At 34.5% G+C, this 25,597-nt stretch overlaps 1 protein-coding gene across 2 annotated transcripts; it reads left to right on the top strand.

The window, feature by feature from the left end:
• Nucleotides 1-922: 922 nt before the first annotated feature.
• On the top strand, nucleotides 923-25,288 carry LOC135124268 (metastasis-associated protein MTA3). Of its 2 annotated transcripts, XM_064049209.1 has the most exons (8): nucleotides 923-1,114; nucleotides 1,680-1,841; nucleotides 16,571-17,426; nucleotides 17,474-17,589; nucleotides 23,408-24,191; nucleotides 24,251-24,279; nucleotides 24,432-24,681; nucleotides 24,735-25,288. In XM_064049209.1, the coding sequence occupies exons 1-8, from the start codon at nucleotides 1,087-1,089 to the stop codon at nucleotides 24,841-24,843; spliced, it is 2,334 nt and encodes a 777-aa protein (XP_063905279.1). In that variant the 5' UTR covers nucleotides 923-1,086; the 3' UTR covers nucleotides 24,844-25,288. The 2 variants fall into 2 exon arrangements, with proteins under 2 accessions (XP_063905279.1, XP_063905280.1); XM_064049210.1 differs by lacking the exon at nucleotides 24,251-24,279 and having other exon boundaries at nucleotides 23,408-24,190.
• Nucleotides 25,289-25,597: the final 309 nt, after the last annotated feature.

The raw sequence follows: 25,597 nt of genomic DNA, 5'->3' as shown, positions 1-25,597 counted from the left end.
TTTAATCAACACGATACTCAAAAACAAGTTTTTAATTTCTTGTAGAGAAATGAGGATTTTGCAGTTAATCTCCGCCCTCTTGACTCACAACGAATAAAAAAAATCATCACAATTGCGATAGGGCGGGTGGGCGGGGCACCATTTTGCCTTTGTTTCTTAATATGCGCGAACTTATTTCGACAACAAGAAACTTAAAACATGTCTAAAATAGTACGTTTTCGTAAGAATCAACTTAAATTCGCCATTCTTCTTCTACAACCCATTTAAATACGGCAAAAGTTGACGTCAACGTCAACAACAAGTTTATAAATCCCACTGTATATTATACCCTTTGGCTGCCTTTGGTGACAATCTGGTAATATACTGTAGTAATATTGGTTGCATTATCTTTAATCAAAATTATATTCTTTAAACGAAAACACGAAGTCTTAATACTGAAAAACTTGAATTTTTATGCAGAAGCTACCGAGAGAGCAATAAAAAACACGATCAAAGACAGCCATGGATTTCTGAAAATACGTCTTTGATAAAATTTTCGTCTTGTCACAACTATCAAAGACAAACTTTCAAAAACCTCTGGTTATCTTTGATCGTATTTTTTTATTGCCCTGTACAGGTGTGAATGGTAATAGTGACATTTAATCGTAGGAAATAATTTCAAATCGCAAGTATTTCATTAAACTAGGTTAATTTAACGGATGTTTATTCACTTCATTCACCTGTTTGTAATTGGGTAGTTTACAGTCAAGGTCTCTTGGGGTTTCGTTACAGGCTATATTCTGTGGTCACTCAATTCAAGCCCATTGTTTTTTTGGTTTCTTTGATTTCTTACATATTTCTGTTTTATCGTCGGCGGTGTTTCCGCTACTCGCCGCGGCGCGTTCTTTTGGCGCTGCCGTCAACAACAACATTTGCCATTCTTTCCTCGGACGCCAACAGGGAGTTTGATTAAGAAAATGGCGTCTGTTTGCTCGATGGTGATACGTGCGGTGACAAAACATTGAGAAAATTTCGCGAAAAAGTGGAAAATGAGTGCCGCGTTAACCTAATATTAGTGTAAAGGAACAATCGTTTTTTCTTTCAAACATGACAGCCAACATGTATCGTGTCGGAGGTAAGTGCTTGATGTGGTCTAATTAACCGGCTTCGTTCAGAGGAAGTCTTCCTCTTGAGCGCGACAGATCATCGTAACAATGCCAATTACCGCCACCGCCGAGACTCGGCGGCAGTTCGCGCCCAGGGAACGGCATCGCGCTAGCGCTAGCCGATGCTAGAGCTAGAACTAGACTCGAGAAAGTAGTTGGTAAACCGACGATCGGTGTGGATCGCAGTGGTAGCTGCTCGCATAATTCGACTGTTTTGAAGACAATTGTTGCTTTGGCGGGTGTCGGGGGTCGATTTTATTCGATCGGGCCGCTGGTTCTTATTTCAGCGCCCTTATCTCGGCCCTGCGTTATCTCTGCCCGATTAATCAAACAAACCAACTCCGACTCGTATCGGGCCAGGTATGAATAATGAATATTTGCTGGTAATTGGCAATCGGCATATTCTGGCGCGTGCTGCCAACTTGACAACACGCGCTGGCCAGAGCACTCTGCGATCAAATAACGACGAAACGCTGCGTTTTTTTCCCACGCGTTGCGACCCTAACCCTCTCTCATCGCTGTGTCTCATTGTAGATTACGTGTACTTCGAGACGTCGTCGACGTCGCCGTTCCAGATTCGACGCATCGAGGAGCTGAACAAGACGGCGTCGGGGAACGTGGAGGCGAAGGTGATGTGCTTCTACCGCCGAAGAGATCTTCCGAGCCAGCTGATCCAGCTCGCCGACAAACACCAATGTAAGTCGGGTCCGCGGGATTCCTTCGGCGTCGCTCTAATTGGCCTTCCGGGGGGCGGGGAGGGGGCGACATTTCTCGCTTTTCACGCATTCTAAATGAGTGGTGGGGCAAAAGTCTTGATTAGGCGATCGATATTCGCTGACTGTACCTGTCTTGTCACCGACCGGCCGTGGCGGCGGCGGTGTTTCGCGAAATCGTGGCAGGGCTGTACGCGATCGGAGCGTTGCCATGACGACGGCAATGAGATGTTCGCTTCTTTGGTTTAAAAAAAGTGCGCAAAATTGGCTTTGTTGGACGTGGATGCGATGGTTTCGTGGCCGCTGTTGTGGTAGCGATGGACCGAAATTCGTGGTCAATGATGACAATCGGTTGTCTTTAAGCTTGACCGGGTGGTAGATGCTTTAGCTTAACTATAGACATACGTTAAAAAAGACTATGACGTTATGTGGGTGATGTTTGGTTCTCGAGACGAAGTCGAGGGCAATGATCATACGAGAGATATACAAGTCTTTTTTTAAATAAAATTATTTTAAGAACTCGTGATGGCCGGCTTTGTAACGGTCATCATGTCAAAGTAAGCTACATTTGTAAACAGGTCCAACCATTTTGAAATTAATGATAATTCGTCGAGCTTTATGTAGAACGAACCTTAAAACAACTGCTTTTTTAAAACAATGACGTTGTGGAGTAATTTTATGTATGCATGTGTGCGAGCTTTAAATAACGCGGGTTATTACATAATTTTTTTGAAGATTTGTCATTTATCGTGGTATTTTGAACTCAAACTTTAAGATTGACAAGACGAAATTCTATCAAAGACAAGTTTTCAAAAATCCGTGGCTGCCTTTCATCGAGTTTTTTATTGCTTTCTCGATATATGAAATACTTGTTGGGGAAAAAATCATGTTGCTAAATATAATTAATAAAACCGGGCTGAGGTAGCACTTTTTGTTAAAGTTTTTTATCCACGAGGGTTTAAAATTCATTTTTAATGTGTGTCAGTAAAAGCGCCTTTTTGTTTGTCAAATGAATATCATAAGGAGTACAAACAACTTTTTTGCTGACATTTACCAGAGTTTGTTGGTTGTTTCAACGTTATATTTTTACTTCCCGAGCGTAAGCGTTTTCTCGACCTTTCATGACCCCTAGAGTACGAAGAAATAGGTCTCCCATTTTCGCCTGTTTGTCTATCTGTCCGTCTGCCCGTGTATTGCAGTTGAGTCAGTTTACTTTTACATTTTCTCGACCTTTCATGACCCCTAGAGTACAAAGAAATAGGTTTCCCACTTTCGTCTGTTTGTCTGTCTGTCCGTCTGCCTGTCTGTCTATCGTCCCAGATTTTTATTAGACATATAATCTCCAAAAGTACTGGTCCGATTGTTGTCAAATTTTGTATTTATATTAGGAATATCATGTATATGGTAAAATGCTAACTAAACTTTGTCTAATCATACTCACCAATAATGTGAAATTTTATATACTAAATGGGTTTTAAATTGTATAAAATAACATAGTCGTACACTAGTAGTAGTAGTTTATTACGTCGTGTTGAGTTTTGTACTCGAAACGTCTTGATTTTTTGGAGAAAAATCAAAATTATAAAACAATATTTTGCAATTTAGTTTTGAATCTGCAAAACCGACTGCTTTGAAATCTTGCAGATGTTTTAAACTTATGATAAGAACGATCAATTGTTAATCAAAATATAGTTGCTTATCTCCTCCAAAAATTTTTGCCGGATAAATCCTATCTAAAATGTACAAAATATGGTCAATCTATACTTGTGATTTATCAGTCAATTTATTTTATCGAATAAATCAAGAATTGCAAGACTGAATACTTTGAAATCTTGCAGACGTTTTAAAGTTATTGTAATCATGATAAATTGTTAATCAAAATATATCTGTTTATTCCCCTCAAAAATGGATGACGTCATCTCAAAATTTTGCACCCAAAATGTGTAAAATATGATGAGTTTTTTACTTGTGACTTATCATTGCATTCATATCTTTTAGATTTGCTTCCAGTGACTACTCTTAACATTGTTCAGTCCTATCTTAGCAAGATTTAGCCCCGCCCACCCACCCCTTTTTTTTAAAGGGTATATATTATCTGCCAAAATCACTCTTATCTTAACAAGTACTAGCCCGCCCACCCACTCTTTATTTTCTTAGAGAGTATGTCAAAATCAATCTTATCCTAGCAGCTACTAGCCCCGCCCACAGGCGGTGTTCTCATTTTAACGATTTTATCTCTCTTTAATTGGGATCCACCTTCCATTCGGATTAGATCAAATGAATCATTGAAATGGAAGCGGGGTGGGTGGGCGGGGTGAACTATATGTTCTTTTGTAAAGTGTGATTGGGGACTAATAGAACGTAAGCTGTTAAAAAAACCTATATTTATTTCTTATTTCTGAAGAAGAAAAATGAGAACGGGTGGGTGGGCGGGGCTAAGTTAAACTTTTTCATACAGAATTTTTCATAAGCAAGCAATAGCCCCGCCCACCCACCCCCTGTTCATTCCAGTGATTACTCTTAATATTGTTCAGTCATTTAGAAAAATCAATCTTTTAAAAAAATTCTAGCTCCGCCCACCCACCCCCTCGCTTGGTACATTTCATTGTACTTTCGGTGCGAGGAAAGTTCTGTCGAAACAACTTTCGACCAATTTTTTCTCTTCGTATTAGAAAAGTTTAGCCAAAAATATTCAAATATTGGAGCTGAATTTTTCCCATAGAAACTTATTCGTAAAAATGAACAGCTACCATATCTTATTATTATTATTATTTGCATGTTGAACGAGAATAAGTTTATGTAGCTTAAATTACATAAGAAAGTGTCAGTTTATTAAGGAAAAGTAGCAAATATTTAGCGGAGAACGGCCAATTTCATGTTTTCTCGACATTTCATGACCTCTAGAGTATAAAAAATGGGTCCCTCGTTTCTGTCTGTAGTCTGTTGGCGATATTGTTTGACAGATAATCTCTGAAACTACTAGATTGATTGTAGTCGAATTTTATTTAGGAATATCGTGTAGGTGGTAAAATGCCAACCAAAATTTGTTATCTCACAGTTTAATAATGAAGATTATTTCGACAGAATTTCCCTTGATCGAAAAATTTAAGATCTGATTTTGCGAATTTTATTATGAGAACCCTTAAAGTTAAGTATGGTGAGTTTTTTTTTGGTTTAATCAATACAATAAATTGCCTTATTCATTAATTTTTTTGAGTCACCCTGTATAAGTAATTCTAAACACTATGAGTGCATTGATAAATCACAAGTCAAGAGTCAAGTAATATTTTGCATATTTCAGAGATGATTTACTAGGCAAAATTTTGAGATGACGTCATCAATTTTTTGGGAGGATTTTGCAAGATTTCAGAGTATTCGATTTTGCAGTTTTAAAGTTAAACTGCAACATATTGTTCTACAATTTTGATTTTTTTTACAAAAATCTGCATGTCTAGGGTGAAAATTCAGCACGGATTCATACACCACAAGTTGAGGATGACGTCATCCCATTGGTAGTGGAGATGATTAACCAAATTTTGGTTAGCGTTTTACCATCTACATGGTAGTCCTAATATACGTACAAAATTTTACGGGTTCTATTTATTTGGTCAGTATTTATATGAATAAATTGCAAGTATTTTTAATAAAAATGGTCAGTATTTTGTGTATATTACGAGCAGTATAATATACATCATTATCAGTATAATATTGATTTGAGTAAAATAATAATTCATGTGTGGTCAGTAATTTTACATACTTTTATCAGTAAAAACTTTAGATACTGTTAGTAAAAAATAATAGAACGTCTTTAAAATATAATTTTATTTATTATATTAAATAAACAACAAATAAATGGTAGTAAATACATTTTTATAGAAACATACTTTAAATGCAATTTAAGGAAAAATATCATTGTCTTACAAATAAACGAAAAACTCTGTATCAATAAAACTTAACTGTAATAAATTCTTGTAAGAACATAACAAAAAATATAGGAATAATTGTCTTAAAAATGAAAAATAAACAATAAACTCTAAAATACAAGCAAATGTAATAAAATAAGACATTACAGTCAATCAATTAAGAGAGCCCGTGTTGCCAATTTGGGCCTCCCTCTTGACCGTTTTTTACCTATAGGTACTTGTTTGGCACTGGGAGGAGGTGCGACATATTTTAACCTAATGGATAATCCTATTTCACGTCACTCTTTTATAGGTTATGTTTCTGCCGCGAAACTACATACTGCCACATTCCATTATAAAAAAACAATTTTAATTAATTTACAGACGTTACAAATTAAAATACTGCTAGTTTGTCTTTAATACATTACCTACTATTTAAAATACTGGCAAAATATAAATTTTACTGACCACATTTTCACTGATCATAGGCTACTGACCTCATCCAAATTTACGGACCAAAAACAATCAAAAATACTGACCACATAAATGACAGCCAAATTTTACCACAATCGATCCCGTAGTTTCGGCGGTTATCTGATTAATAAAAATCGACACAGATAGACGGACCGACAGACAGAAGGAAACGGGAGACTGCTTGTTTCGTACTGTAGGGGTCATGAAACGTCGAGAAAAGATGAAAGTGGCAAGTCGCCCGAAGGACTCGATTACTATACTTCCTTAGTTTACGCTCAGGAAGTAGTAAAACTCACATCTGACAATAATTTGAGGTTAGATCGACAATTCAAATATGACAGAAGTTACAGAATGAGTTTCACCTTGACAGATGTGGGATGTAGCATACGTTCAAAAAACATTTGAGCATCAGCAGTAACTAGAGGTCTTTTATTTTTGATCGTAATATATAAATTTTGCAAAATAACGTAATCAAATGCTTGTGGTTTATGAATCCGCCTCAATTTTATACCTTCAGACATGAAGCCTTTTGGAAAAAAAAATCAAAATTGTGTAACATCACTTTAGAATTTAACTGCAAAACTGAATTCTCTCAAACACTGAAAACGCTTTTAAGATTTTTGTGAGCAATATTTATCCGTTTATCCCGCCAAAAACTTGATGACGTCATTTCAAAAATTTGCTGGATAAGTTCTGGCTAAAATGAACACAATATCGAATTGCTTATGCAGGCTGACAAAAAAAATCCATCTGTTTGTGTCAGTTTTTATTTGATAGATTATTTCCGAACCAGTGGACCGATTGTTTTATATATGCAATAGTAAATGTTACTTAGGTTTTATAAAATAACATACTCTTGTACTTGTGGTTTATGAATCCGTGTTGAGTTTTTACCGTAGACATCCAAATTTTTGGGAAAATATCTAAATTGTTTACGAAAATTTTACAACTTTACTTTGAAATTGCAAACACAAAAAATTCTAACAGGAATTATTCACCCATTGTAGATTAATTAATTAGTCTTCCTAGTTTTGAGGAGACAAAATCTGCCAAATTTAGTTTTCTTGTAACACAAACCGCCGTTGATTGTCATCTGAACGTGCTAATAGTTCAATTCGTTCGAAGTACAAACATAAACAGTCGAAGTTAAGTTAGTGCTTTAATTATATAATCTTCGACCGGTTTTAGTTTTACAGACTGATTATATCAGAGTAGATGTCAAAACGGAAACGCTAACGATGCATGGGTTATGAGGGTGTGACGTTAACCGTGTTGACACTGGATTAAAACAAGTTATATTTATTGCATTTAGTATTCCATAGTTAGAAAACTGGTATTTTAACGATGACATCGATTAACTTACTGGCTTTTTTGCCCATAAAATAAATAATTGAATGAAATTTAGCAAACTTGTTCTCACATTAACATCACAAAAACGTCCCGGCAAGTTTGATAAAGTGGTTAGGTCATAAAAAACAATTGTCTGTTTAATAAATCTTGCAACTAATAAAATTGTGACAAATATTGATGATTAACGCGAGTGAGAATAAAAAATTACGGCCGTAGTAGAGAAGGGAATTATTTTGTGGTGTGAGTTATGTATCATAGACATTATGTATATGATTAATACGGGTTTAGTAACGATGAAGTGGCGTGACAACAGAGAACAGTTCCAATCGGCTGTTTAAAGTTTAGACAGAACCCCACAACTTTCTGATAAGGGACATGAGTTCGTGAAATCGGACGACAGACGGAGTCGATGGTTGTAAATGAGGAATAAATCTATCGGTGTCAATCAATAAGTGAATTGTAAAAATGGAAAATATGAGAGTTGGATTATAATTGAAGATTTACGTGGCTTTGAGGGAGAAGGAAACACAATGAAAAAAAAATTAATGCAGTTGAAAAAGCCGTGGAAATAAAACAGTACGTGGAATAGCGCAGACATTGATATAAAACAAAGCTTCCAAGAAGGTAAACAATGCATTACTAACGAAATTATAATGCAACAGTGGAAGATTGCTGAAATTATTCAAAAAGTAATTGTTACAGTTTAAGGGATACAAGTTAGTTTTTTTTTTTTTTTTTTGTAGAAAATGAATTTCAACAAACAATTTAAATGAAATTGAATAATGTATTAAACCTAGATACATAAAACATCCGACTATGGTTTTTTTTATGATCACATTCAGTACAAATACTTTATACTGTCAAACAAAAAAAACATGGCTGCGTATGTTACGTCAAACTCTTAATCTCATTCTTTACATATTTATTTAGAAACGTTTTTCTTCGTAGCGTCCTCCCGCTGCGATCCTGCACCGGCTAATGTACAAATATTTACGTAAATTTTTCTAAAGCTTTCGGTAGTTATTTGTGTATTCTAGTGAAGATTTATACTTTCTTAAAATATATTTTTCAAGATGAGTGTTTGTGGATGTTTGCTCATCCATCTTGGTTGTGTATTTTGCGCCTCGTTGTGATAATGAACACGATTAATCACAAATTTGTCAAATGTCAAATTCGTACAGACTGAAACGGATTGGAAGTTGCTGCAACGTTTTCAGTTTTTTTTGGAGCGTAATTCGTATTCATACTGTTGTCACTGATGAATATCACCGGAGTTGTTTTATGTCTCGAAGCAATGAAAACGACGGTATAATAATATTATAATTACGAAAATGTTATTGTATGTCATTTATTGTGGTTATTTCAAGCGTCCTAAATTACTATCGACCGATAATTGCCATCAAAATTATTGGAAAAAAAACCTAAGTGGTAATAAAACGTGCCGACTAAAAAATTAATAACAATAAGTTTTAATGGGTTCGAAGTGGTTGCGATAGATTCAGTTCGTGTATTAAACGTTGGACAGGAGCGGCGCTTAAAGGGTTCAAAGGGGGCGATTTTTGTTGTTAGTGTGTAATATTTATCCATCATCACTGTTTTTAAATGTATATGAATTTTTTATCGTGAATTTTGCCGCCTCGTTGTGATGATTAATGACTACGCGCCGCCTGTCACAAATGTCAATCATAACCTAACTTTCTTAACTGTGGGAACGGTTTTTTTTAGATTATGACTCCTTGACATTGTTTTACTTTTTAGATTTGGAGGATAATTTAGGGTTTTGAGTCTCCAGATCTGACTGATCCAAGATAAAACGAAAGCCGAATTCCTTTCGTCGCTTTGTGAAGGATTGGCGTTGTTATTTTATCGGGTATTGGGCTTAGTTTTCCACTGGATTTTCTCCAAGATATTTTAGTTCATTCTGGTGCCGTGTAAGGTTTATGGCAATCTCTTGGATTGCGTGTTGCATTGCAATATTTATGGCACACATGGTTTTCACGTGCTGCGCACAGGGCTATTGTTTCAACATCAATAAAATTATTTTATTATTCAGAAGTACGCATATTTTGTTCACTTTTTAAAGATTCGTCACTTTGTTCGTGTCAGTAACTCAATAAACATCTCGTTAACTGACGTTTAATTGTCATTAATTGAAGCGTCAAGAACAGGGTCTTTAACCTGGTGTTGAAAAAGCACGATTTGGTTTTCACCTGTGAACTTAATCTTGAAATCTACAGAGTTTACTGAAATATGGGTTGACTCACATTTATCATTCGGTGTGAGGATCTACCTGGTGATTTATACGTTGTATATAATTTTCAGGACAGTGATGGATGGCGTTTCGTTTTTGATTGGTTCCGCCATTTTGGGAAAAATGACACTTGGTTACTTATTATCGGTATAAATATAAATAAAATGGCGCGGAAGCGGAAATAATTGAACTATTGTTACTGTATTCGATGGCAACTCATTTACTTTCATAGAGGAACGTTGATAATTTTTAAATTCGTCGCACGTTGTCTTTCCATAAGAACTTAAAAACTTGCTGATTAACGATTAATGCAAGGGAAATTAACAGTTAATAATCTTGCTTTGAAACGATGAAAAGTTAGTTTACGAAACGAAATCTGAGTGGTAATAAGTTAATATTTATCAGTCCCCCAATCGGTCTAACAGGTTGGTGTCTGGTAAACCAGTTTGTTTTTGAAGGGTTTCGTTTTTTGTTTTATACGGGTTTTACGTGTTTCAGTTCTGTTTTTTGATTATGCAAGGAGGAAATGTTTTTGTCAATAAAGTTTTTTCTGTCGAAGTATACTTTTTAAATTGCGTGAGGTTAATGGCACCGCTAAAATTAGTAATTAATGGGAAATAATAAACCCGGCCAGCGAGTACATGTTTTTATGTTAAATAATTTATTAAATAATACTGAGTTATTACCGAATTTTATTTATTTTTTGTTATTTGTGATCGAGTTCATCGGGGACTGGTTCCTTTCAGGTTTTCTCGACGTTTCATGACCCCTAGAGTACGAAAAAAAATAGGTCTCCCGTGTCCGTCTGCCTGTCTGTCCGCCGTTCCGGTTGATTTTTATTAGACATTTTATTTGTATGTTTGTTAGGAATGTAGATGGTAAAACGCTAACCGAAATTTGACTGCTCATCCTCACCAACAATGAAATGACGTCATCTCTAAATTTTACGATACTAAATAATGTCATTTACATTTTATAAAATAACGTACTCCTCCATTTGTGGTTTATGAATCCATGTTGAGTTTTTACCCCAGGCATTCAGATTTTTGGGGAAAAAAATCGTATAAAAACATTTTACAATTTATTTTTGAAATTGCAAAATCGAATGCTTTGAATTTTTGCAAAGGTTTTAAGGTTATCGGAAGCATGGTAAATCGTTAAATTTATCCACTCATGCTCATGTATAACAATTTTTCGAATTTTCAGTTTTCAGTTTGTGATTTTTTGGCTTTCGATGTTTTGATTTCTCGATTTTTCAATTACTCTGTTTCAGTTTTGGGATTTTTCAATATTGCGGTCTTCAGTTTTGCGATTTTTCGATTTTTCCATTTACCAATATTTTAATTTTTTGATTTTGTAAATTTTAGATTTTTCGAATTTTTAAATTTTTCGGTTTTTCAATTTTTTTTTTTAATTACAATTTTTCAGTGTTTAATTTTTCGATTTTGGGCTTCCCGATCTTTTGAGTTTCGATTTCTCGATGTTTCAATTTTTCGATTTTCAATTTTTTGAATTATTCAATTTTTCAGTTTTGGGATTTTTGATTTTTTAAAATGTACCATTTCTCGTTTTTCAATTTTTAATTATTCAATTTTCAGTTTTTGAGCTTTCTAAATTTTCGATTTTTTGATTTCCAGTTTTTATTTCTTTTCAATTTCTGGATTTTTTTACTTTTCGCCTTTTAGGTTTTACGATTTTTTTATTTTCCCATTTCTCGATTTCTCAACTTTCGATGTTTTGATTTCTCGATTTTTCAATTTTTTTATGTTTCAGTTTTGGGATTCCTACATTTTTTCCAATTTTTCGATTTTCGGATAATTCGATGTATCAATTTTTCGATATTTCAGTTTTGGGATTGTTCAATATTGCGGTCTACAGTTTTTCGATTCTTCCATTTACCAATGTTTTAATTTTTGATTTTCTAAATTTTAAATTTTTCGATTTGTTGATTTTTCCATTTTCGCAGTTCTTCGTTTTTTCTACTTACTTAGCTTTAAATTTTTCGGTTTTTCAATTTTTTTTATTTAAAATTTTTCAATTTTTCTGTGTTTAATTTTTCGATTTTAGGCTTCTCGATCTTTTGAGTTTCGATTTCTCGATGTTTCAATTATTTAATTTTTCGATATTTCAGTTTTGGGATTTTTCAATTATTGTTCCATTCATTGCACAGTTTCTCGATTTTTTAAAATTAACGATTTCTCGTTTATTTTTCGATTTTTCACTTTTTCACTTTTCAATTTTCAGTTTTTGGCTTTTCTCAAATTTCGATGTTTCGATCTTTCGATGTATCAATTTTTTGATTTTGTAATTTTTAGATTTTTTGATTTATCGGTTTTTCGATTTTTCCCCTTAATTGGTGTCAAATTTTTCGGTTTTTCAATTTTTTTTAATTAAAATTTTTCAGTTTTTCGATTTTGGGCTTCCCGATCTTTTGAGTTTCAATTGTTCGGTCTTCCAATTTTTCAAAATTTCAGTTTTGGTATCTCTCAATTATTATTCAATTCTTTGAATAGTTTCTCGATTTTTTAAAATTTACGATTTCTCGTTTTTTTTATTTTTTGATTTTTAATTTTTCAATTTCCATTTTTGGCGTTTCTAAATTTTCGATTTTTTGATTTTTTGATTTCTTGTTTTTATTTTTCTGGATTTTTTGACTTTTGGACTTTTAGATTTTTCGATTTTTTTTTATTGCGGTCTTCAGTTTTTCGATTTTTGGATTCTTCCATTTACTAATATGTATTTTAATTTTTTGATATTGTAAATGTTAGATTTTTCGATTTGTTGATTTTTCAGTTTTTCAGTGTTTAATTTTTCGATTTGGGCTTCCCGATCTTTTGAGTTTCGTTTTCTCGATGTTTTAATTTCTGAATTTTTTGACTTTTCGACTTTTAGATTTTTCGATTTTTTTTATTTTTCTATTTCTCGATTTCTCAACTTTCGTTGTTTCGATTTCTCGATTTTTCTGTTTCAGTCTTGGGATTCCTATATTTTTTTTTTAATTTTTCGATTTTCAGATGATTCTATGTCTCAATTTTTCGATTTTTCGAATCTTCCATTTATTATTTTTTTAATTTTGTAAATTTTGGGTTTTTCGATTTTTCCATTTTTCAGTTCTTCGATTTTTCGAATTTTTAAATTTTAGATTTTTAAATCATTTGATGTTTCGATTTATCCACTTAATTGGCTGTAAATTTTTCGGTTTTTCATTGTTTTAATTACAGTTTTTTAGTGTTTAATTTTTCGATTTTCAATTTCTCGATTTACAATTTCTTGAATTATTCAGGTTTTCGTTATTTCAGTTTCCGATTTTTTGTTCTTTATTTTTCAGTTTTTCCATTTTTGAATGTTTATTTTTTTTAAATTTCCATATTTCTCGATTTTTAAAAATTTTTCTTCTCTCCTTTTTTTCAAATTTAATTTTTAAATTTTCAGTTTTTGGCTTTTCTAAATTTTCGATTTTTTGGTTTCTTGTTTTTATTTCTTTTCAATTTCTGGATTTTTTGACTTCGATTTTTTTTGTTTCAGTTTTGGGATTCCCACTTTTTTTCAATTTTTCGATTTTCGAGTGATTCGATGGATCGATTGCTCTAATCTTCCATTTACCAATATTTTAAATTTTTTATTTTTGGATTTGTCGATTTTTCCATTTTTCAGTTTTAGATTTTTCCACTTAATTGGCTTAAAATTTTTGGGTTTTTAATTTTTTTTCTTTATTATTATTAAAATTTGTCAATATTTCAGGGTTTAATTTTTTGATTTTAGGCTTCCCGATCTTTTGAGTTTCGATTTCTCGATGTTTCAATTTTTCAATTTCTCGATTTTTAATTTTTTGATTTAATTTTTGACTTTTTGGCTTTTCTAAATTTTCGATTTTTTGATTTCTTTTTATTTCTTTTCAATTTTCTGGATTTTTGGACTTTTCGACTTTCAGATTTTTCGATTTTTTTTGATTTTTCCATTTCTCGATTTTTCAATTTTTCTATATCTGTTTTGGAATTTTTCAACTATTTTTCGATTTTTTTCGATTCTTTGAACAGTTTCTCGATTTTTAAAATTTACGATTTCCCGTTTTTTTTTTATGTTTTGATTTTTAATTTTACAATTTTCAGTTTTTGGCCATTCTAAATTTTCGAGTTTTTGATTTCTTGTTTTTATTTCTTTTCAATTTCTGGGTTTTTTGACTTTTCGACTTTTAGATTTTTCGAATTTTTGATTTTTCCATTTCTCGATTTCTCAACTTTCGATGTTTCGATTTCTCGATTTTTCAATTTTTCTTTTCAGTCTTGGGATTCCTACATTTTTGTTTTAATTTTTCGATTTTCGGATCATTCAATGTATCAATTTTTTGATTTTTCGAATCGTCCATTTTGCAGTTCTTCGATTTTTCAATTTTTCGTATTTTTAAATTTTAGATTTTTCAATCATTTGATGTTTCGATTTATCCACTTAATTAGCTTTAAATTTTTTGTTTTTTCATTGTTTTAATTACAGTTTTTCAGTGTTCAATTTTTCGATTTTGGGTTTTCCGATCTTTTGAGTTTTGATTTTTCGATGTTTCAATTTTTCGTTTTCAATTTCTCGATTTACAATTTTTTGAATTATTCAGTTTTTCGATATTTCACTTTAGGGATTTTTCAATTATTGTTCGATTCTTTGAACAGTTTCACGATTTTTTAAAATTTACTATTTCCCGTTTCTTTATTTTTTTAATTTTTTAATTTTCAGTTTTTTGCCTTTCTAAATTTTCGATTTTTTGAGTTCCTGTTTTTATTTTTTTTTCAATTTCTGGATTTTTTGACTTTTCGACTTTTAGATTTTTCCATTTTTTTTGTTTTCCCATTTCTCAACTTTCGATGTTTTGATTTCTCGATTCTGATTTTTCAAGTTTTTGATTTTTCAATGTTTCGTTTTTTGAATTTTCGATTCTTCAAATTCTCGATTTTTTAATTTTTCTATGTTTCAGTTTTGGGATTCCTACATTTTCTAACCAATTTTTCGATTTTCGGATAATTCGATGTATCAATTTTTCGATATTTCAGTTTTCGGATTTTTCAATATTGCGGTCTTCAGTTTTTCAATTTTTGGATTCTTCGATTTACCAATATGTATTTTAATTTTTTAATTTTGTAAATGTTAGAGTTTTCGATTTGTTGATTTTTCCATTTTTCGAATTTTTAAATTTTGAATTTTTCGGTTTTTCATTTTTTTTAATTATAATTTTTCAGTGTTTAATTTTTCGATTTTGGACTTCCCGATCTTTTGAATGACGATTTCTTGATGTTTCAATTTCTGAATTTTTTGACTTTTCGACTTTTAGATTTTTCGATTTTTTTGATTTTTCCATTTCTCGATTTCTCAACTTTCGATGTTTCGATTTCTCGAGTTTTCAATTTTTCTATGTTTCAGTTTTGGGATTCCTACATTTTTCCAATTTTTCTATTTTCGGATGATTCGATGTATCAATTTTTCGATGTTTTAGTTTTGAGATTTTCACTATTGCGGTCTTTAATTCTTCGATTCTTTCAAATAAATAAATATTGGTAAATACCAATATTTTAATTTTTTGATTTTGTAAATTTTAGATTTGTCGATTTTTCCATTTTTCAATTCTTCGATTTTTCAAAATTTAGAATTTTTAAATTTTAGATTTTTCAATCATTTGGTGTTTCGATTTTTCCACTTAATTTGCTTTAAATTTTTCGATTTTGGGCTTCCCGGTCTTTTGAGTTTCGATTTCTCGATGTCTTGGTTTTTTGATTTTTGGACTTTTTGACTTTTTGAGATTTCGATTTTCCAGTTGTTCGACGTTTCGATTTTTGACATTTCTCAATGTCTCAATTTTTAGTTTTTCGATTCCTCAATTTTTCGATTTTAATTGCTTGGATTTTTGCAGTTTACGATTTCTTGTTTTTTGTTTTTCGATGTTTTAATTTTTGATTTTCCTATTTTTGATATTTCCATTTCCCTGTTTTAAATTTTTTTAATACATGTTTCAATTTTTCGATTTTTGAATTTTCCATTTCTCGACAGTTTTCTGATTTTAAAAATTTTTAATCTTTCGATTTTTAAGTTTTTCGAAAAGCATTGTTTTCGCGTTGCGCCCTTACCTTTTACCTTGTAGAGGATATCAGAAAACAATAATCGCAAAAAAGTATATATTTAAAAAAAAAAACGGGATTTGTTGGGCTGCACTTCAGGGGCGAGGAAAGTTCTGTCGAAATAACCTGTCTTGATATATTCCTTTACTAATACCACTATTACAACCAGAGATATGTAAAAGACTAGATACAGATATTTAATGTTCTCGTGGACATACGTTTAGGGCCAAAATGTCAGTGTACGTTTATATCTCCCTCTTTTTCTCTAGCACGTATAATGGTAACCCGATATCTGAAGGTCTCGCTCTGTACGGCGCAACCAATCAGAGTTGGCGCAACGTTTGTCGTTGATGCCGTTCTTGTGTTTGTGCCGGTCCCTGTCAGACCACTCAGACTGTGGGTGGTTATGATTATTTATAATTGCCGCCATCAGAACGGGCCAATAACAAGACAACCACCTTTTAGAGAGTGATCGATGTAGCCTACAGTTGGCAATCCATAGTACTGGTGCTGATATAGAAAAGGATAGGCGATACAAAGTATTGCTACTCTTAGATCATAGATGTTGGCCCTAGATCGGGAAAGCTATAACCGCATCTGTCTTTTACATATCTCTGATTACAACACTGTTTTTCAGGTGCCTTAGACGAATCGAACGGCAGCCCAGTGTCCGATTCAGGCAGCAGAGGTTGTGAATCGCTGGACCCAAAGCAGAGGCACCAAATGAAACACCGTGAGTTGTTCCTATCGCGTCAGGTCGAGACTCTGCCCGCAACGCACATTCGGGGCAAGTGTTCAGTAACATTGTTCAATGAAACCGAATCGCTCAATTCATACCTGAACAAGGATGACATGTTTTTCTACTGCCTGGTGTTCGATCCGACCCAAAAAACGTTACTAGCGGACAAAGGTGAAATACGCGTAGGCAGCCGGTACCAGTGTGATGTGACGCCCCTGTTACGCGAAGGCGAGAAGAGCTCGCGCGATCTCAGCGAACTCGAGACCCTGGTGTGGACGCCCGAGCACAGCCTGACGGACAGACAGATCGACCAGTTCCTGGTGGTTTCGCGCTCGGTCGGGACGTTCGCGCGTGCTTTGGACTGCAGTTCCAGCGTGAAGCAGCCGTCGCTCCACATGTCGGCGGCGGCGGCCAGCCGCGACATCACCCTGTTCCACGCGATGGACACGCTCCACCGGCACGGCTACGACCTGGCGAGCGCGCTCTGCTCGCTGGTGCCGTCGAGCGGGCCGGTGCTCTGCCGGGACGAGATGGAGGAGTGGAGCGCCTCGGAGGCGAACTTGTTCGAGGAGGCGCTCGACAAGTACGGGAAGGACTTCAACGACATACGCCAGGACTTTCTGCCGTGGAAGACGCTGAAGAACATCATCGAGTACTACTACATGTGGAAGACGACCGACAGGTACGTGCAGCAGAAGAGGGTGAAGGCCGTGGAGGCCGAGTCCAAGTTGAAGCAGGTCTACATTCCCAACTAGTGAGTTCTCGACGGGTTGAGAGCTTTTTGTGATGTGTGTTTTACAGCAATAAACCGAATCCGGCAGCGCTCAACAACAACAAGGGGGTTGTTAATGGGAACAGCAACGGGAGTTCGGAGCCTGTGGTGTCGCTGGGCGGGAAGTCGTGCGAATCGTGCAACGGTAAGTTGAAACGTCGAAAATTGCTCAAGGCAAAAAAAGACAAGTCTGATTGTTTACTGAAATAGTAAATCAAGACACCGTGGATAGGACCGGCTATGAAACCATGTAACAATGACTTTTGTAATTTTTACACAAGATTTTGTGAAGCATTTGCATACATTACACAAACATGAGTTGTCCATTAATAATACAATAACAAGTCGCATTTCTGTTAAATTTAAATCGTAAATAGCGTTATTTTCGATTTAATTTAAAGTGCTTATATCTCTGCTGGAAAGAGCTAATTTCATGCCTATTATTGTAGCTATTTGAATTCGAACTCAACTAGATTATTTCATTGATTATTTAAACCTGAGGCGATATATTCTCTATTTAGTTTAAATTATTTTAATGCCATTAACAAATACCGAATAATAATATTTGTGAGATACTTCGTAACCCCCTACCTTGAACCGTACCAACTAGGTACGTGCTGTTTCAAAACCGCGTCATGTATGAAATAATTGCTTAAAATTCTCAGTCAAAATCTGTCAAAAATCATAAAAGTTTTTACTGTAAAACTGGTTTTCAAAGTTGTTAACTTTTTGCGTTGCTAGATGACGTACTCTAATCACGAAATCAGTTGAAACCAAGTAATTCTTCAAATCTGTTTTTTTTTTAATGTAGATTTTTATTTCGCGATGAGAAGTGGGACAATAAAATTTTTGTTGAATTTCTAATTTTTCCATTGCACTGAAATTTTGTGTTTTAGTAGTAACTAGTAATGATGAAGAAAAAAGTCGCCTAACAATATTTTAAATTTAATGTTACAAAAATCATGTTGGCATTGGTAACACGTTTTTTGTTCGTGTTTAATCACAAATGATTAAAAACTGTCCATATGATTATTTAAAAAATAAATTTCATGGCTCACCAGACGATAGATTTTTATTTCAACAATAAAATATTTATTTTATTTTTAATATTGGCTGCTGGTCATTAATTAAAATTTAATTAACAATGCATAAAATACTTATTAAAATATTCAATGGTCAATTTGAGGTTTTGAATTATGTCCAGCTGAGTCACCAGCGTTGCCACATATCGATTTACGCTACACATTTTTTTATTTCGATCTTCTTTTGCTTTTGAGAGAATAAGAATATTCATATCATATTTTTCTCAAAATAGTCTATTTTCTGCAATATGATTATGCCTCAAGTATATGGACTTTGCACTTAAGCCCCGCCTCCCGATCTCATAACGAATAAAAAATTCATCACAATTGAGATGGGGCGGGTGGGTGGGGGGGACTTAATTTTTGGCTTTTTTTTTTCTGAACATGTGTAGTTTTCTTTCAACTTCAAACATGTTTCATAGGGTAATTTCTTGTAGAGAAATATGAACTTTGCATTTAAGCTCCGCCCCTCGTCTCACGACGAATGAAAATAAAATAATCACAATTTAGACTGGGTGGAGCTTATATTTTGACTTTCTTTTCGTAATATGCTATAGTCTCCTTTCAACAATAAAATACTTAAAATATTAAATGGTCAATTTGAGGTTTGAATTATTTCCAGCTGCGTGACCAGTGTTGCCAGATTTATCGATTTACGTTACAAATGAACAGAAAAGTCAAATTGTGAATAGTAAAATTTTTATTTTTATAAATCTTTTTTCGATCTCCTTTTGCTTTTGAGAGAATATGAATATTCATTCCGTATTATTCTCAAAATAGTCCAGTTTCTGCAATACGAGTATGCCTCAAATATATGGATTTTGCAATTAAGCTCCACCTCCCGATCTCATAACGAATAAAAAAAATCATCACACTAAAGATCGGGTGGGTGGGTGGGGCTTAATTTTTTGCTTTTTTTTCTGAACATGTGTAGGTTTCTTTCAACAACATGATACTTAAAACACGTTTCACATGGTAATTTCATGTAGAGATATATGAATTTTGCATTTAAGCCCCGCCCCCTGTATCACGACGAATAAAAAAAATCACAATTGAGATGGGGCGGGTGGGTGTAGCTTATATTTTGACTTTCTTTTCGTAATTTTCAGAAAAGTCCAAGTTTATACTAAAATTTTTATTTTTGTAGTTTGTTTTCTTCTTTCGATCTGCTTTTGCTTTTGAGAGAATAATATTATTCATTCCCTATTTTTCTCAAAATAGTCTAGTTTCTGCAATACGATTATGCCTTAAATATCACGTGTTTCTGTTATTTGATAGAACCCCTGTATTTTTTTTTTATTTTTAAAGATCACTTATGTGAATAAATGACATGAGTGTCAATTTTTCAAATTACGAAATCGTCATAAATAAATATAATTTTTTGATTTATTTTATTGAATAACTTTAAATATTGAGTTTAGAATATTGGTTGCTTAGTGTTTCCATGAAAAAGTATACCTAATGTTCCATAAAAAAAATAAAGTTGACGTCATTTCCGGTTCTACCGGAAGTGATAATAAAAATGTGAGGTTGCCATCACATAGATCTTTTAAAATGATACAAATTTGCTCAAAGAACTACAGGTTTATCTTTAAGAATAAAAAAGTTACAGGAGTTGTGTTAAATAAAAGAGACACCTGGATACGGACTTTGGCAATTAATAAACTCCGCCTCCCGATCTCATAACGAATAAAAAATTCATCACAATTGAGACCAGGGCGGGTGGGTGGAGCTTAATTTTTGGCTTTTTTTCTCTGAACATATGTAGTTTTGTTTCAACAACACGATACTTGAAACATGTTTCACATGGTAATTTCATATATGAACTTTGCATTTAAGCTCCGCCCCCCGTCTCACGACGAATAAAAAAATGCCACAATTGAGATGGGGCGGGTGGATGGAGCTTATATTTTGATTTTTTTTTCGTAATTTTCAGAAAAGTCCAAGTTGGTTTTACTAAAAATTTTTAGTTTTTTTTCTTCTTTCGATCTCTTTTGCTTTTGAGAGAATAATATTATTCATTTCCTATTTTTCTCAAAATAGTCTATTTTCTGCAATACGATTATGCCTCAAATATATGGATTTTGCAGTTAAGCTCCACCTCTCTATCTGATAACGAATAAAAAATTCATCACAATTGAGATCGGGGTGGGTGGGTGGGGCTTCATTTTTGCTTTTTTCTTAACCTGTGTAGTTTTTTTTTACAATGTGATACTTAAAACATGTTTCACGTGGTAATTTCATGTAGAGGAATATGAACTTTGCATTTAAGCTCCGCCTCCCGTCTCACGACGAATAAAAAGAAATCTCAGTTGAGATGGGGCGGGTGGGTGGAGCTTATATTTTGACTCTCGTTGCGTAATATGCGTAGTCTTCTTTCACCAATAAAGTACTTATAATATTAAACGGTCAATTTGAGGTTTGAATGATATCAAGCTGCGTCAGGAGAGTTGCTAGATCTATCCATTTACACTACAAATTTTCGGAGAAGGCCAAGTTGTTATACTAAAATTTTTATTTTTTTAATTTTTTTCTTTCGATCTCCTTTTACTTTTGGGAGAATAATAATTTTCATTCCCTATTTTTCTCAAAATAGTCTTTTCTGCAATACGATTATGCCTTAAATATCACGTGTTTCTGTTATTTGATAGAACCCCTGTATTTTTTTTATTTTTAAAGATCACTTATGTGAATAAATGACATGAGTGTCAATTTTTCAAATTACGAAATCGTCATAAATAAATATAATTTTTTGATTTATTTTATTGAATAACTTTTTAAATATTGAGTTTAGAATATTGGTTGCTTTTGATTTTTTTAGAAAAAATCAGTGTTTCCATGAAAAAATATACCTAGTGTTCCATAAAAAAAAAATCGACGTCATTTCCGGTTCTACCAGAAGTGATAATAAAAATGCTATCACACAGATTTTTTAAAATGATACAAATTTGCTCAAAGAACCATAGGTTTATTTTTAAGAATAAAAAATTTACAGGGGTTGTGTTAGATAAAAGAGACCCCTGCATACAGACTTTGGCAATTAAACTCCGCCTCCCGATCTCATAACGAATAAAAAATTCATTACAATTGAGACCGGGGCGGGTGGGTGGGGCTTAATTTTTGGCTTTTTTTTTTCTTAACATGTGTAGTTTTGTTTCAACAACACGATACTTAAAACACGTTTCACATAGTAACTTCATGGAGAGATATATGAACTTAAGCTCCGCCCCCCGTCTCACGACGAATAAAAAAATATAGCACAACTGAGATGGGGCAGGTGGATGGAGCTTATATTTTGATTTTTTTTTTCGTAATTTTCAGAAAAGTCCAAGTTGTTTTTAATAAAATTTTTATTTTTCTAGTTGTTTTCTTCTTTCGCTTTTGAGAGAATAAGAATTTTCATTCCCTTTTTTTCTCAAAATAGTCTATTCTCTGCCTCCAATATACTTTGCAATTAAGCTCCGTCTCCCGATTTCATAACGCAGAAAAAATTCATTACAATTGAGACCGGGGCGGGTGGGTGGGGCTTAAAAATCATGGTAGTATAGATGTCAATACCGCGTGATCAGAAATGACCGAGTTTGTTGGCAACCTTGGGTTTTTAGTTGATATTTGTATCACGATATTTTCGATAATTTGAGGTTGCCAGCTGTCAAGATTGTTGACATTTTTAAATTTGCAAAATGTATCTAAAATATAAGCTACATTTATCGCGTGTCACGATTGACATATCTGTCACTAATTACTTCCTTTATGTCAACATAAACGCAAGAATAGTTCACATTAGTACCAACAGATTAAGTCATTTCTGATCATGCGGTTTTATTCGATCAATCAAATGAGTGGGTCTGAATTTTTGGTTGAAATGGATCACTATGTTCTTTACAATTTCCGGTTGTCGGCTGTCAAGATTGACAGATTGTTGGCATTTTTAAATTTGTAAAATATGTCGAAAACAAACTTAAATTTATCGTATGTCCCGATTAGTATATCTGTCACAGAATTAGTTCCATTATACCAACATGAACACAAGATTAGTTCACATTTTATATTTAAAAAGTACTGACAACAGACTCAAATCATTTGTGATCACGCGGTATTATGCGACCAGTTATATAATTGGTGAGGTAAAGAAATTGGTATCATGTTTTCTATAATTTCCAGTTGTCAGCTGTCAAAATTGACAGATTGTTGACATTTTTAAATTTGTGAAATGTATCCAAAGCATGACCTAAATTTATCGCATGTCACGATTGATATATCTGGCACAAAATTACTTCCGTCATACCAACATAAACACTTTATATTTAAAAAGTATTGCCAACAGACACAGTCATTTCTGATCACGCGGTACTACACAACTGACATATTACATAATTTTATCATGTAACATGTCTGTTAGCTGTTAGTGTCAAAAATTTACACGTGAAATAGATCATATTTGTCAACACCCACCAAACTGTTTAGTTAAAGGTTATGTTAACATTGACGTACGTCAAATTTGGGGCAGTAGTACCAACTAAAGCTGGTCTCGCAACATCAACTCGTAATTCGTTTTATTTTTGATCGCACGATATTATTGTGAGACGGTAAAATGCCAATCAAACTTGTTGCTCCAAAAAAGTGATGACGTCATGTTTGAATTTTGTTCAGTAAACCTCATTTAAAATCTGCGACACACCGGTTTCTTTAACATCCTATAAACTAAATATAATAGTTTTAATATTTTTCTAAAAACAGTTCAAAAAAATCGCTTGCAAAATATTGAGGTGACTTAATTAGGTTTTTGGAAGGGATAGTGATTGCAATGTTACAAATACTACGTAGAATCATGACTCGATTTTTTGTAGAAAACGAATGTTTATTTACGTTCCGTTTCAGTGGCCGTATCGAACCAGTGGTACGCCTGGGGCCCCTCGCACATGCAGTGTCGCCTCTGCCACACGTGCTGGCAGTACTGGAAAAAGTACGGCGGCTTGAAGAACCCGACCCGTTTCGGCGACGGCGACTTCGACAACGGCACCAAGAAAAAATCGGGCAGCGACGTCGACGACGACCGCATGTCGGCGATAATGTCCCACCGCCCCCACCGCTGCAACATCGGCGGCTGCGGCAAAGAGTTCAAACTGAAAGCCCACTTGGGCAGGCACTACGCCACCGCCCACGGCATCGTGGTCCGCTCCGGCTCGCCTCGGCCCATAATGAAGACCCGCACGGCCTTCTACCTGTTCACGACGCCGCTGACGCGGATTTCGAGGCGGCTGTGCCGACACATCATGAAACCGCGGCACGCGGCTCGGGCGCCATTTTTCGCCATCAACATACAGGCGGTCAAGCAGGAGTGCACGGCCCAGATGATTGGCAAGTCGCTCACCGATCTCAAGCAGTTGCTAGTTTATAGGAAGAAGAACAGGGGCAGCGTGACGGCGATCGCCACGAGACTGGGGAACCCCGGGTCGGTGACGCCGCAGTGGCTGATCCTGACGGATAAGGAGAATCTGCCGAAGCCGGAGAAGGTGGCGTTCCCGAAGCCGCCGATCGGACCCGACGGGAGTTTGCTGTACGAGAGGGTGCCAAACAAGCCCGAGGTGGATAAGATTCCGCTGAATAACATGTCGCCGTCGTTGAAGCGACGAGCCTACGACGAGATGAACGGTATAGACAGTAAGTACTCAGTTCGGTGGTTTTTGTTGAAAACAACTAAATTTACTTTTTTCTTATTGGCTTCTATTCTGACTTGGATTGGGATGATGGTGAGTTCTGGAATTTTGTAAAAGCGGTTGGGTTTGACTGTCAACAAAAACGTATTCGTGTCAAAATTAAAAAAAAAAACACTTACCTACTTGTAAAATCGCTCTTCTAACGCATGCGCAAGTCGAGCAAATTTCTGTACCTGTGTTTGTAGGTTCCGCTCTGAGTGCACCTCCTCCGAAGCGGTTGAGTAAGGACCCGGTCGCGTTGGTGCGCCCTGACCAGTATCCTTCAATGATGCCATCTTCAATGGTCCAAGGACAAGTCCTGCCACGTCATATATCCCAAATAAACGGCAAACCAAAAATCGCGCACATGACTCGGACAGGGTCAGGCCGCAAACAGGTCATAAGTTGGATGGACGCCCCCGACGATGTATATTTTAGAGCAACCGAAGGTAGCAAGTGAGTAGTTTGAGTGTGGTATTTGTAGTGTGTACAACGTAGTTCTGTTGCAGGCGAATGCGAAGGCAAGTCTCTCTCTCAGATTTGCGAAGAGCAGCTCGTAAACCGTGGAGACAGTTAAAAACGAAATACGATGATCACGCGGTCGTGGTTCTAGATTGACAATAGTGTGATTCGTCACCGATAAGTGCTCAGTGTGCCCAAAACTATTTATTGAACATCCTTAGCGAACGTTGCTGTAATTTTCTTTTCTGGGATGGAACTGTACATGAAGAGTGTGTTTTTGATAAGTACATTATGTTGTGTATATAATAATATTTATACAGTTATGTTGTATCAGTAATTTATTACTGCTGCTGGAGGGTGGAAGATGGACTGTATATTGTACAATTTGTTTACTGGCAATAATCCAAATATAAATTATTGGAAGAAAATGAGGACTAGTCGTCTGACAGTGGCAAGTGTTGAGTTTCGCATTATTGGTCAACCATGTATAGATACCATTGAATTTAAATATATGCTACTTGGATAGGATCAATCAATTATTCAAGTTGTAAAACGTAGACTAATTTACATTTTTTTCATAAATAAACAAGCACCTAGATGACGTTGTTACTTTATTTTTGGGAGAAACATCCGTGCAGTGTTTTAACAGTTACGTGTTACATGTATGTCTTATTGTTTGTATTATAGCTGCTGAGATTTTACCTTGTACAGGAAATGTTGAAATGCCTTAAAAAATTAGTGTTACGTCTCTAAAACCGGACTATCGGAAGTATTTTGGTAAGGTTAGGTTAAGATATTTTGCGGTTCAAATGTTTTAATTGGGTGACTTGATCCAGTGGCCATGTAAGGAGCATCGCAACTGTCGAAGCATTTAGACATTTGAATTAGGGCGGGAAATTCAAAATGCCTT

The sequence above is a fragment of the Zophobas morio genome, unplaced genomic scaffold, assembly GCF_036711695.1.
Source record: "Zophobas morio isolate AGI-343-1 ecotype UQ-CSIRO unplaced genomic scaffold, CSIRO_AGI_Zmor_V1 ptg000007l, whole genome shotgun sequence".
Lineage (NCBI taxonomy): Eukaryota > Metazoa > Arthropoda > Insecta > Coleoptera > Tenebrionidae > Zophobas > Zophobas morio.
This window is presented reverse-complemented; position numbering and strand designations above follow the sequence as displayed.

What these genes read in the sequence shown, in the direction of transcription:
- LOC135124268 (XM_064049209.1), top strand. Translation starts at nt 1,087, where the DNA reads ATGACAGCCAACATGTATCGTGTCGGAG. An exon ending in CAGGTCTACATTCCCAACTA is followed by an intron (nt 17,427 to 17,473) that starts GTGAGTTCTCGA and finishes TGTGTTTTACAG; the next exon opens with CAATAAACCGAATCCGGCAG. An exon ending in GAGATGAACGGTATAGACAG is followed by an intron (nt 24,192 to 24,250) that starts TAAGTACTCAGT and finishes TTTTCTTATTGG; the next exon opens with CTTCTATTCTGACTTGGATT.